Consider the following 14,532-nt stretch of genomic DNA (forward strand, 5'->3'; position numbering starts at 1 on the left):
ATTTGCTAGTCTGACAGTGCTGACTAGATTATCATAGATATGGTGTTTTAACATTTGTTTTTATTATTCTCAGTTTTTTAAGGGGATGTTTAGCTTATATTTTATTGATATATATATATTTGTTTTATTTTATTTTTGTTTTTGTGTATTTTTTTATGATTTTACTATTTCACACATTTGATTTTACTGTAAGCTGAGTTTGTCAGAGTTTAGAGTTTGGTTTTAATGCTTTTTTTCCTTTGTTTTTTTTTTTTTTTAATATTTTTTTTTATAAAGCTGAACCACATATAAAATAGAAATCATTTTAGTATGGTGATTAGACTGTTTGTAGAGAAGAAAATATATATACGAAAGCAGAAAATTAGGAGAATAGTGTATAAATTGTTAAGCATAGGTGTATAGTTCGTATAGAGAGTGTATAGAGCGTGTATAGAGCGTGTATAGAGAGTGTGTGTTGAGTCTGTTTTCCAGAGAGTTTGCACGACGATGATTGTAAAATGCGATAGTTTCTAAGGCATTCCAAACGTACTTATATTATTCTAGATATATAAATATTGTATGTAAATATATATATATGTATATTTTTTGTTTGTTTTTTTTTTTTCGTATTTTCATTTGAATATGTTTTCGAAAGTTGCAAGCTCTAAGTAGTTGTAGATTGCCAAAATAAATCGAATAGAAAATTTTTGATATTATTCAATAAGGCATGCATGAAAATATCATATCATATCATATATGTATATATGTGTTTAACAATAGTAAATTTAAATAGAAAAAAAAAACACACACACAAACACATATATTCGTATTAAGTATATATACAGAGTATGTATAAGCGACTTTTATTTCAATTTGTACTCCAAAAATATCCATATCCGCATCCATCCATCTCCATTTATCATGTATGTGTGCAGCTTGACTAAACTTGTAGATAAGCTCAAGCGTTGACTATTCCAATCAAGGTTTCAATATGTAAAGGTTGACAAAATTGAAGTTTTTAATTAAAAACGAAAGTAGATACATCCACTATTTCTTATTGACTGTGGGCATTCGACATTACAACTGTCTATAAAGTATAAACATATATGGTTTGATTTAGCAGAGTCCATCCATTTGTTCGTCCATCCGTATTATCCTTCCATTTATTCTTCTTCATAAAATACTAAAAAGATAGATTGTCTGAGCTCCGGAAAGCGAAAAACTGAATACAAATCAATGAAATACTGCACGCATACATCACTCAGCGGAAAGGATCGATTAGAATATACAGAACTTAGTATGTACATATATACATATATATAAATATATTTATATATGATGTATACATATGATATAAATAAGTAGATTAGAAGCATGCCACATGCAATAGTAAAATTAAAAAGTTTTTCCTTTTTCAAGTTTGATAAAAAGCTTCCTGACTTTAGATTTGACTTGAGTTATCATTTTATATATATGTATGTATATGTATACATAAATACATAGGTAGGTACATATACATATGTATATACGCACATGTATACATATGTACATATATCTACATATATATATACTGCCTTACAGCGACGCGAGTACTGCAGGACCGGCCCTCGCAACTGGAAGTAGAGCTCGTCTCTGTCGCTGACCATTGGGAATTGCTAGCCTAAGTAGCGTTTGCTGCCCAGAGAGAGTATTGGGTGGTTTAGTTACTCCCGTGTCAATAGCAGTTCTTAGCCCAATGAGAGCTCAGACCAGATTAAACCATCAATACATTGTGTATGTATTATAGTAGATGCTTTCATACATCGGACCGGCTCGAGCTCGAGATTCTTTGTTGCTGTGGAGCAATACCCATATATATATATACATATACATATATAAATATATATATTTTTTTATTTGATTAGTTCACAATAAGCAAATTTTGTATTCAATGAATATCGATTATCAACATATCGATATAATCGAGCTGAGTAAGCGGCGTATTTAGGGGACTGCCTTGCTTCATTTGTTTTTTATCAATTTCTTTTTATTTTATTTTAAAAGCTTTAGCATTAACTTTAGGCAATTGTAATGCAATAATATATATATACCTATGTTAATATATATATATTGTATATAGCATTGCCTAACATATTTCAGATATTATATGTATGTATATTAGCGTATTTCATTTATTATCGACAAAAAAAAAAATATATATATAAATATTAAATAAAATTTCGGAATTTAAAAAATTTGCAATTATTTTTACTCTTCTCTTTGAATTTGTTTTTGTTGGTTTTTTTTTTTTATTTCTTCAAGCATTTCAATAAAAATGCTTTCACAATTGAACAAATGCCTAATGTTTAGTTATATATGCATATATTTATATATAGTATATACATACATACGTAATTAAAAAAAAATACAACAAGCATTTCCTTTATTTTAGTTGGTGTTTTGTTATATAAATATATATCATATATTCCTATTATTTTTTTTTTATGCATAACATTCCACGCTGTTAATTGTGTTTCTATTTTGTCTGCTTATTGTTATTGCTTGTTTATTTTTTTATTTTTTATTTTTTAGTTTCAAATATTCTGCAATCATGTTGAATTTCTAAGAAACAAATTTTCCAATTTGCGTTTCGCTTTCATTTTTGCCTCCAGCAAATGGTGTGCGTGTGTCTGTGTGTGGGCGAGTGTGGGAACGTGTGTGGGAGTGTCTGCATGTTTTGTTGGATGTACTTAACCATTTATAATATACATACACATATACATATACATACACATACATGTGCATATGCATATATATGTGTGCGTCTGTTTGTTTGTATATATCATCGAACCATATTCAGATTTATTGTGCACGAATTCGTTGTCTTCCAACTCGGTGACAATCTCGAATTACAATTACTCCATTGGTTAATCACCACCTAAACTTAACGCCTGAACTATACGTGGATCAGCTTTACTACCCTCACGAAACTCTTCCAAGGTTAGCCGATCGTCGTGATTCTTGTCCATTTGATCGAAGATCTTGTCGACACGCTTCTGCGGCGTATTCTCATCCTCCGTCTGCGGCTGTTGGCCCTGCCGGAAAGTAACGAAATTGCATCAATAAGAAATGAATTCTATAAATATTCAATAATGAATTCAATCAATTTCTAATCAATTCAATTCAATTCAATCAATCTGAATCTGACTCTGACTCTGACTGTGACTGTGACTCTGACTCTGACTCTGACTCTGACTCTGACTCTGACTCTGACTCTGACTCTGACTCTGACTCTGACTCTGACTCTGACTCTGACTCTGACTCTGACTCTGACTCTGACTCTGACTCTGACTCTGACTCTGACTCTGACTCTGACTCTGACTCTGACTCTGACTCTGACTCTGACTCTGACTCTGACTCTGACTCTGACTCTGACTCTGACTCTGACTCTGACTTTGACTCTGACACTCCTATTTACATATATTAGAGATGTACATTCCTTTGCTTGCCTCTACTACTTGACTTCTACTCTTTGCATAGTCTCCTCTCTAACAGAGAGAGAGAGAGAAAGATGTGGTCACACGTACAGGCTCATTCCTGCGATTGTCAGTGGACAGTGGGAAGGTGTCAGGGCATTGAAATTCTGGTATCGTGCACATTGTGAAAGCGCAAAGGGAATTCGTTTTTGAGCGCAGTAGTGAAAAAAATATCAAATTAAAAGTTGCCACAACTCCAACAAAAATGTTTTTATTTCTGTTTTCATCCAACTCCCTTTTACGCGCTGTGGCTCCCTCTCCTGGATTTTCTCCCGGGAGACTCCTCGAGCACTTACCACCATTTGATAAATTGCATCGACAATATTGTACATTTCCTCTCGCGTGATGTAGCCATCGTTGTCGACGTCATAGAGACGGAAGGCCCCTATCGAGTGAACAGATTCGTATGTTGAATAATTATTCAGCTCTAGCCGTAACACCGGCTCCACTTACAGTGCAGTTTCTCATCCAGATTTCCACGCGATGTTATGGACAGCGCACGTATGAATTCCTCAAATTCAATAGCTCCATCCTGCCGACATTTTAATTGATTAATTCATTCATTCAATTGATTCGCGTGAAAGCGCCTCACTTACATTGTTCTCATCGAATACTCGAAATACCAACGAGGCAAATTTACTGGGATCACCGTCTGGGAAAAACTGCTTGTAAATTTTGATGAATCCCTGTGCGCAGAGAACGTTCACAATAGATGACAAGAAAATATTGATGAAATTATATCAAAATATATTGAGGATATATATTTAAATGTTTGTTAGTATTTTTAGTATATTTTAATTAAGACACGAGTCTAGAGCAATTCCTCTCGCCTTATTTTGTAACCATTTCAAGTAGTTTCTGTATTGATATTATGAAAAATCGAGTACTTCATATTGAATACCAATCGAATCTCTTTGAGCAGTTATCGATTTACTGTATATATATTCCCCTTGTATTTCGATAAATTCGACTAATCAATTTGTTATCATATTGAATTGGAAATTAAAGCTTAAAGTACTTTTTGAGCAGACCTTGAACATAGAGTATATAGAAGTATATGTACATCAGAGTATAAAAGCATAAACCAATTCGCAGCCAAGACATGTATAAAATTTTAAGCAAACAGATAAATATCATAAAAATTAGTTGAAGTTTTATAGTTTAGTTTGCTTTTACAACGGTGAAAAAAGTTAGTTCTAGTGATTAGAGTAGTTCGTAAAAGTTAAGCAAGAGCTGGAAGTTAGTGGAGCGTATTTACATTAATTGGAATTTCAATTAATTTCAATTTCAGAAAAAACTGACTGGGACAGTCTTAATAGAGCTATATATTTATACATGAAGTAAAAACCGAATTTTAATGCTGCACTAAATTTAATATCAAATAAAAGCAAAGCTCATATGCCATAAAAATGTTCATTTTATTTATTATGATTTTATTTTATTCTATTTTCGAAAGGCTCTGGTAATACATCATTGCATGAGTTGCACGAAAACCGCAAATGCCTTTGTGAGTATGCTGTGAATAAATTATATATCTACATATATGTGTACAAGGCAAAGTTGTATTACCCAACTAGCAGATACCACGTAGTTGCTCTAGTTGTTCAGTATGGGAAATGTTTCTTTCCCCGCTCAACTACGGAGGTGTCTAAACATCTATTCTCAGAGACGATATCGATATCGAGACGGTATCGGGGAATCGATAATATGCCTTATTTGTAGGTTTGTTATAGGAAATCTTATTATCATAATCGAAACCTATTAAGCTAGATAGACATAGTAAATGTTCGCTATATATGGGCTCTCATTTTCGATGATTATCGATTTATTGCAACGAATTTGCGCTTAGCAAAAATCAAAATGAGTAGCTACAATTTTTACATCAAATTTTATAGACGATATCTGGCGATCCACAGAAATGAAAACATGCTCGAATAGGCTACCCATTGAGCTAATACTCGAATTCTTTAAATATGCTCCTCAATTGCTCATCCTACCCAGGATCAACACAATCATATTTGGTGTGTCTAGCTCTTAAATAGTTGGCTTAAGTAAACTTAATTCTCTCACTCACATTACACTAAATCTGGAGTGTTTGCCTCAGACTCAGACGCTGCCTAAGAAATATTTGTTTACTCGACTATTTTGTGTATTCGATGCTGTCGCATGATACCCCTTTGTCAAGCATTCAATACTTATAGTGGAAGTGGGACCTGCGCCCTGGCAGCAACCACATTTTGCACAACACGGGAAAAAAAGCAAGTACAAAATTCAAGTCGAGGCTATTCGACTATGGGATGTCCTTTGAAGAACTGAATAGTTATTCGATAATAATCGATAGCATTAGAATAGTAATAGTTATCGTTGCTTTGAAGCAAACTTGATATAAGCTTGACTTACAGGGAGCTACAATAAAAATTTCCTTTTCTTTCGAAGATCATACAAGCGGACAAAGGCACAGATAGACAGACAGAGAGATAGAGAGTTCTAAATGGACTTAGATCATCAACTTGATCGAGAATCTTTATATACTTTCTGGGTGCGGTCACGCCCATTTCTGGCTGTTGCGAACATTTTAAGGAAACCTTTACGCCCTGACTTTACATTCTGAATGGATTCAGGGTATGGAAAACATGGACAAGTTCCATTGGCAGCCGCAAACAGGCCGCAAAAGGCCCCAGAACTGCGTCACCAATAATCGCGTTGGCATTGGGCGTGGCACAAGGCCAAACAAACATAAAATTTCGAGTATGGCCATAACAAATTTGGCATGTAAATAAAAAAAAGTAAAAATAAAAAGACGAGAAATAAAAAGAAGGAATTTCCAAGTAGTTTTCTCTTTTGTTTAAAATTGTGAATTATCGAATCGAAAGAGGCTGCGAAAAAAAAACAGAGCTCAGTTGGGCATGGTTATAGCTGGGTTAATGGGTTTATATTGCTTCGTTTTTTTTCCTTTAATTTTTGTTATTAATAAATAAAATTATGTAAACGTAGAGGCGTTGGGCTCGCGCCCTTTACTTACTTGTTCAGTCAGCAGACCGTTCGGGCAGTCTTTGAGAAAACCTTTGTGCCTTCAAAGTGACATAGATTTTGTTTGGTTTTTGGTTTTTGGTTTTGTTTTGTTTTGTTTTTGGGATAGCACAGTTTAGAGTTCAGTGAGGTACAGGTAAAACAAAACGAATCCAGAGCAAAATGCAAGAGTTGAAGTAGAGACAGTAGACAGTAGAGAGCGAGAGTATAGAGAGAGGGAGAGAGGTAGACGATTTAAGATTAACAAACAGTCCAAAAATCAGTTGATCAAACGCAAAAGAAGAAGACAAAACAAAAATGAAATAAGTTAAAGCAATTTAAGAGTAAAAATTCTTATTTAAATATCCGAGTATATATGTACATACACTAGTTTATATATTGATAGAACAGAAAACGAAAATGAGAGAAATTCGTACATGGAAAATTCGTTGAATGTAAATATTTAATAATCGAATGTCAACAATTTGGTGTGCATTATTTAATGCTAATTGAGTTTGTGATATTTACATAATGCGAGGCATTCGCAATCGAATATTCGAATATCGAATGCACACACAAACGCACACTCAGAGAGATAGAGATAGAGAGAGAGAGAGAGAGAGACATATGATGATGATTACATTTAATTTGAATTTAAGAAAAAATGAAATGAACAACAAATTATTGTGAATGGAATGAACTCATGTGTGTGTAATACATACATACGCATTAAGAGGCGCTACGATTTGTGACATTTGGCAAATTGCGTATCGCAAATTGCTTTCTAATTGGAACACCCAAAATCTTACCATTGACGTATTTCCTTTTCGGTAACTGCAAAGAGATGGGAGACAGAGAAAGAGAGAGGGAAATATTTACTAGATATTTGAAATGAAAGCGAGTGAGCGCGCTCTAGTCGGCTGTGCACGACTAGCAGTTACCCTGAACTCTACGAAGAGCTTACGGCGGTTTGAATGCATTCGAATTGATTCGGGTTGAGTGAGTGAGTCGCACACAATGAATTGAGTGAGCTTGAGTTTGAGCACGCATTCATCACTCTCTGTATGAATGAATTCGAGCCAACTCTGAATCACTCGAATCACTCAAGTGTTGGCCAAGCTTAATCTTCGTATTTCTCAGTGCATGTTCAGCATTGCGCATTTAGTTGACTATGTTTTATTTTCATTTTATTTTTGTATTGCTGTTGTTTTTATCCTCGCTTACCCGCATTCCCGCTCATGCGATTCGCTTTTTTGTCGCGCACTCATTTACTCAAAGTTTTTTAGCTTCGCATTCAACGTTCTCACTAAACGCATTTTATGCATTGTTAATTCGAGAATTTTTTATGTATGTATGTATTTACCCTGCCAGTAGCTGTGCTTGTGCACGTGCCTGCATCTGTATCTGTGTGCACACACACACACACATAAGCAGATATTCTGCTTACTGCGCAGTTAACGCAGCTTATGGGCTTTACTATAGGAAATTAATTGTTGCACAACCTGAATAACAATTGCGAGATAATGTCATTCGGAATGCGTGTTTTTGGCAAGTAAATGCATTACAGTAATTCCTGATTTGTGAATACATTCGTAATCTCTGTATTCATTGCAGCAGTCCGCATGGCACACTTCAAAGTATCCATCCTTTGCGAGTAATCCATTCATGTTTACAGCAATATATATAAAAACATTATATATCACAATATTTTAATATTCATTGATGTAAGCCTGAAGCGGCTACAGAACTCAGGCTATGATAGAGATACGAAAGTGAGTTATCGATAAAATGGGAAGAAAAATTCGTTATACAGGAATATATAAATAGATAAAAAATATTTATTTGCTTATAAACATATAGCATACTTTATGGGGCCATCCACGCGTATATCCTGCATATCACATTGTGAATCAGTACTTGGCTTATACTGTGGAGTCGACTGCATGATGCTCGCTCACTAAGCAATTAAACTATTGACACTCAAGATTCGTTCACAATACATATTTAAAAGATTTAAAATGTCAACCACAAATCAACAACAAGCTTGTTTATAATTACTGCAGAAACAGCTCGAGTGAAAGAAGGCAATGCTCGATCTCTTTTCAGCAGACTTAGCAAGATGGCAGCACATAAAAAGAAAGAGATACATACATACAAATATCTCGGGACACAGAAAGCTCACAAATAACTGTTGTCCGTTACGCGATGTCTGCCAATGAGTGTATCTCACTCGCACTCAGAGAGCGACCGATTGCATTGGCAGCTGAGCAAGCTCATTCCCGATCGGTTCATAACCGTTTCGCTCTGGCTGCTCTCTGACCGTTTCGTTGAGTTAAATGAAGCGAAATGCCTTTTGTGCATGTATTGGTGTGTTTGCCAGCTTGCTAAACGCATCGATTTAGTGTGTGCGTGTGTATGTGTCTTCTCTTTAGCTATTTTACTCAGCTACTGAGTCTCATTGTGCGCGCGTTAAACGGGTCGATGTTCGTGAAGCGAGCCTCACACGAATGAATCGTGTTGAGAGCGAGAAAGAGAGAGAGAGATATATCATATACATAAAAATATACATATACAAACTATGTAAAATATTGAAGTATAGATTTATAGTCACTCCACTAATATATAGAAATTCTTTATCAAACACAAAACTTAGCCTTATATGTGTGCAGGGTATTTGCAAGTATATATTCCACATATTTCAAGCTCCAACAAACCTGGCAATCAAAAGCAGTGCAGATAGCATTTTAACTAAGTGAATTAGTGAAACAGTTGAACCTCTCATTTGGGATTTACGACTGAAATGGAATCGAATTAGCAATCATCGGTGAGTTGTTCAAGCGAGCACAGCGCTTATGAGTCACAGATGAATAGAATCGCTATATATAGCATATGCAATGAATAATAATAATAGTAATTATAATGATAATAATATTAATAATAATAATACCAGCAATATTAATACTAATGCTGATAATAATCGCCATCATTCACAAGCTCAGCTTTCGCCCGTTCTCTCTAAGCTCGAGCATCCTCGATTGAGCCGAGACTGGGGCCTGGCCTAAGCTGCTTACCTCTGGCCTTATCGGCCGCCAGATGGCCAAGCTGATGAGCTCGTAAACAATTTGGCTCAGCCGCTGAGTTATGCCCTCTTAGGCCAAGTTTGGTCGGCTTACGGACCTCAAATATTGATGGGATGCCATTGGCCGGGCTTAGACCGGCTGACCCCACCAAGGAGCTGGCCAATTGATGTAGATCATCCCCGCCGGAAACATACCAACTGCCTGTCTATGTCCATGTGTATGTGTGCATGTCTGTCTGTGTGCAAGGTTGCATAAAGTTCATATCATTTAATAAATCATTTAATTTATTACCTGGCAGCTCAGCCAAAGAGAGACACACATACATACATACATGTGCAGCTACACCCATGCACATATTAACTATTAAAGCTATGTGCTCAGCTACATATACACACATATATCGATATGTATGTATGTGTGTGTGTGTGTGTGTGTGTGTGTGTGTGTGTGTGTGTGTGTGTGTGTTAGCTTATCGTCATATAACATACTTAGAGGCGCGTGTGGTGCATGCACGTCTGCACTTAGGAGCCAGCGCGAGGCCCAGACTCGTGCGCCACTTTATAAATGAAAAAAAAAAAACAAAAAAACATTGAAAAACACGAGCAAAGCTGGCTGGGTCAAGTGTAACGAACTCTGAATACCCTCACGCCAAGAAGAAAACAATTCTAGCGAAGTAATATAAATGGTTTTCGATGTGAAAAAAAAAAAAAAAAACAAATTCATAGCGAATAAAATATTTGTTTATCCTATTTGTTTAGCCTGTTGTTTATTTATTATTCTATATAGACAAAGATTAAGCTCAAGACTATAAGCTAAAAAAAATCTCTCTCCACTCCACATACGTGTTCAAGAAGAAGACTCAGTCGCCTCTACCTGTTGTTGATTGTTTACTTTAATGTATTTGCGATTCCATAAGCTAAATATCACTCTAAATATCTTTCGTCTTTTTATATTATAGCTTTTAAAAAATCGAAATTCTCTAAAAAGTCGAGAAAAGTTCGATCTCCTCCCATATGCATTTTCTTTTTTTTTTATTTTTAATTTTTTTCGCTTTAATAATACTAAATAAATATATTAAATATATTTAGACTAAGTTCATTAAAAGGCAACAGAACATCAATAAATACTAAATTAATTAATAAACAATAAATAAATATGCCATAATTAAAAGAATGTAAAGGAAAGAATGTAAAGGAAAGATGATATGATATGAATATGATATGATTTAATTTAAAAATGAATATATTTTCTATATAATATTTTCACAATTTTTGTTTAGATTAAGTGTTACAAAAGGCTGTAAGGCAGTAAAATAAATCATAATAAGAAATGATAAATAATAAGAAGTAATAAATAATTAATAAATATTAAATAAATATTTCATAATAATAAAAAAAAAATTAAATAAAAAAAATGTCCAGCGAACATGAAACATTACATTAATAAATATTAAATAAATATTTCATAATAATAAAAAAAAAAATTAAATAAAAAAATGTCCAGCGAACATGAAACATTACATTAATAAATATTAAATAAATATTTCATAATAATAAAAAAAAAAAAAATTAAATAAAAAAAATGTCCAGTGAACATTCCAAAAATCATATGAATATACTACAAATTGAAAATTTATATAATTTATAAAATTCCATCTATATACAGTAGTAGAAAAACTCTCTCTTTTTATGCGATCTTTATAGACTTACTATAATTTCGATAAGCCTACAACACATACACTAAAACAAATGGATTTTCTAATAACCAGAACTCATATTACTCCAGTTGAATGGGCAAATGGCGAATCACTTGATTGACCTTTCCAGTTCCTCAATTATACGCTCTATCAAACCAATCTGCGATCTGGACTTTTTGTAAAGCCAAATGATTTTCCATTGCTCAGTAAATTGATTTCGATGGCCACGCCCATCCCATCTATGTATATCTCAATAGACTCACATTTGATGCGAACTCTTTGATTGGGCTTGTTAAACAATTTGCTGCGGGGGCAGGGAAATCCATTTGATATTTAGATATATGCGAATTGCATTATTAATTGGAAAATGTGTAATGGCATCGGGGGTTAGCTGAGTGGCTGAGCTGGGTCTTGCGGCCGACTGGCCGTCAGTCATAGCAGTTCTTGCCTGGCACACGCAATTCAAGTCAGCCGCAGCCATTGAGCACAAATTGAAAAGCTCCTCAGTTGCCTGGCATCAAAATATAACTCATTATAAGCGCCATAGGCGCCGGCAAAGGCAAAGGCAAAGGCAAAGGCAAAGGCAAGGGCAAGCACAAAGCGCCATCAAATCGCTGGGGCTAACAACACCGCGCACCCCACTACCACACACACACACACGCACACACACACACTTAAAAGTCTACGCACGCCAACGCGTCCGCTAAGTTAGCTCCTGGGCATGTTGATGTCGACGTTAGAGGACTTTTACTGCGGCTATATGAATAATGCATATGTGTGGGTATATCTCAAGCTACATGTGTGCGTCACTATGTGTGTGTGTGTGTTTAGCGCCGCCAGCATTAAAGCAAATTAGTTCATAGCTGGGCGAAGTGAGTGAGCTACTCAAAGAACCAATTCCCCTCACACAGGCCAACAGAAAAAAATGAAAATGGAAAAAAAAAATAATAATAAGCAAACAAAATTATTTCGATTTAAATGTTTATTTGCACAAGACGGCATTTTTTCACGTCTGATTCAGCCATTTTGTCTTCCTCTGGCAGCAGTGTTTATTTAATCATTTTCGAGAGAGAGAGAGAGAGAGAAAAAACCCGGAAAGGAAAAACATTTTTCGTTGCCTGCTTTTAGGGGCGGGCGAGCAAAAGGCCAACGACTCTTGTGATTTTGACTTGGCGGCATTTGATTTAATTTTAAACTGATTAAATTTAACTTTTTTGCATAAGCACACACGGGCAATAAAAGAGAGAGTGGGAGATAGAGAGAGAGAGAGAGGGAGTGGGAGAGAGAGACATCGACACGCACACACCTAGCTGCACAGTGGTTGCGCTTGTATGGGGAGAGCGGCCAAAAGTACTTCTAGTGGAGATAAAATGATGAAATTTTGTCCAAAATTCTATAAAAATATAATAAGTAATATAGCATGCCTAAATAAGTCGTATAGCCCACCAACACCCTACACCAATACGTAACCTCAAAAAAATTTTTTTTTCTAATATAACATTAGAACAAAACAGATGATTTATTAAAAATAAATGAAGCAAATAGTAAGAAAATCTAAAATTATCAAGTTCTATGCTTATATTTACATATATTTACTCTTCTAATAATAATTTGAATGTACTGTTCAATAATTTTTTTTTTTTTTTTTTTTTTGTTTAAGGTAACTTTCTTTGACTCGATGAACAATTGCTTTGGGTATTGATCGGTGGTCACAGCACAATGAAATTGTTTCCTTTTCTTTTAGCCAAATATTTTGATATTGCATTACAGAGAATTTTGTAAGATTGTGTTTTTGCCAAAGAGTTGCGAATCTTTTACAAATGAACGAAATACGCTTTGGCAAATCATCCAGGTCGGCTCTTTTTAATTTCAATGTGTACAAATTCTATCAGTGTCTAGTTTTTCTGCATTGGTTCCATTTGTTGTGCACCAAAAATCAAAAATATATAGGCGCGTAAAAACACACCTATAAAAATTGTCTACGAAATTCAATCAACCAAATCAAATAAAAACGATTAATTAATAAAAGAATAATCAATTTTCGAATCATATATAACCACAAACGACGAAAAGAGAGACAAAAACAACAAAACATTACGCCAATCAGACGTTTCGCAGGGCACAGCTGACCTTTTATAATGGGAGACGCCGTCACTTTATTTACGTTTATAAATGCATGGGCAAATTTTGGCACCTAAACTAAACACATTTATTACCTTAAAAGTCAGACAAATACGGGGATATAAAACATTTCTGTGGAATTTTGTGGGATCATAACTAAAAGTCCACCTAAACATAAAAAAGACGCTTAAAAACACACATAAAAAGATTAAATCAAACAAATTAATTTCACAATAACAATTTGATTAGTTGACTAGTAATTTTAATTGGAAATTAGAGTAAATACCTTGTACTTCAATATCCATACTAAAAAAATTAATCTGGACCACTTAAGATAACGTCTGACCACTTTGAAATGCAACGCTAAAGTGAAAAAATGCTTACTGAGCGCATCAGCTGTGCGAAAATGAGCACGTTTTCGGCATTTCAATGCTATTTTTAAAAAGTACCAGTGAAAATCTAGGAAAACCCGGTTTGCCATTAAGAAGTTTGGACATTTACGAGTCAATTTGTGTGGGTTTTGTCAAAATTGGTTGCGATGGGTTTTTTGACTTTTGGCCTATGGGCGCAACCACTGTGAGCTGGTGGCAAGAGCTCATTCAGTCAGCCGCCGCCTGGGAGTGGCCACATGCTAATTAATGAATGACTGCCAAAGGTCTTCCACACATTGAAAAACCCTCCAACAAAAAAAAAAAAATGAAAGAACAACAAAAACAAAGTAATATAATTAAGAAATAAGAGGGGCAAAAAAAGAAGAGAAGAGAAAACAAAATAAGCTCGAGCTGCGACTTGCATGCGGGCGCATATGTGCATGTGTGTGTGTGTTTGTGTGTGTGTGACGTGTGCGTGTAACGGCAAACTTTTCCAGCTGTTTGCCACATTCAACTCCCAAGTTTGTGTGTGCACGCCGAATACCCTGTAAACATGACAGCCCCAAATAAGTTACAAACACGCCACCTGGCGGCGCAACAAATGACCAATTAATCAAAACACCTAATTGGCATTCGATGCGGACAGCCAGATAATCCACACTAAGCAGTCACACAAAATATATACCCGAATATGTGGATAGACACATATAGATGACTTAATTGGAAGACCAAATGTCAGCTCAGCTATTTCTCTTTGGAAT

The 14,532-nt window shown here is 35.0% G+C and overlaps 1 protein-coding gene across 3 annotated transcripts in view; it reads right to left on the reverse strand.

Annotated features, from left to right (window-relative positions):
* Positions 1 to 229: 229 nt before the first annotated feature.
* Positions 230 to 14,532, reverse strand: part of LOC115564301 (frequenin-2) — a 46,875-nt gene continuing 32,572 nt past the window's right edge. For all 3 annotated transcript variants that reach the window (XM_089264989.1, XM_089264991.1, XM_089264990.1), the window contains 6 exons: positions 7,313 to 7,337; positions 6,517 to 6,565; positions 4,091 to 4,180; positions 3,948 to 4,026; positions 3,791 to 3,879; positions 230 to 3,053 (listed from right to left, as the gene is read on the reverse strand). In XM_089264989.1, coding sequence (XP_089121115.1) covers positions 2,886 to 3,053; positions 3,791 to 3,879; positions 3,948 to 4,026; positions 4,091 to 4,180; positions 6,517 to 6,565; positions 7,313 to 7,337 — 500 coding nt within the window. In that variant the 3' untranslated portion in view covers positions 230 to 2,885. The remainder of the gene's footprint in view (positions 3,054 to 3,790; positions 3,880 to 3,947; positions 4,027 to 4,090; positions 4,181 to 6,516; positions 6,566 to 7,312; positions 7,338 to 14,532) is intronic.

The sequence above is a fragment of the Drosophila navojoa genome, chromosome X (assembly GCF_054131105.1).
Source record: "Drosophila navojoa isolate 15081-1374.11 chromosome X, UAZ_NAV_1.0, whole genome shotgun sequence".
NCBI classification, from domain to species: domain Eukaryota; kingdom Metazoa; phylum Arthropoda; class Insecta; order Diptera; family Drosophilidae; genus Drosophila; species Drosophila navojoa.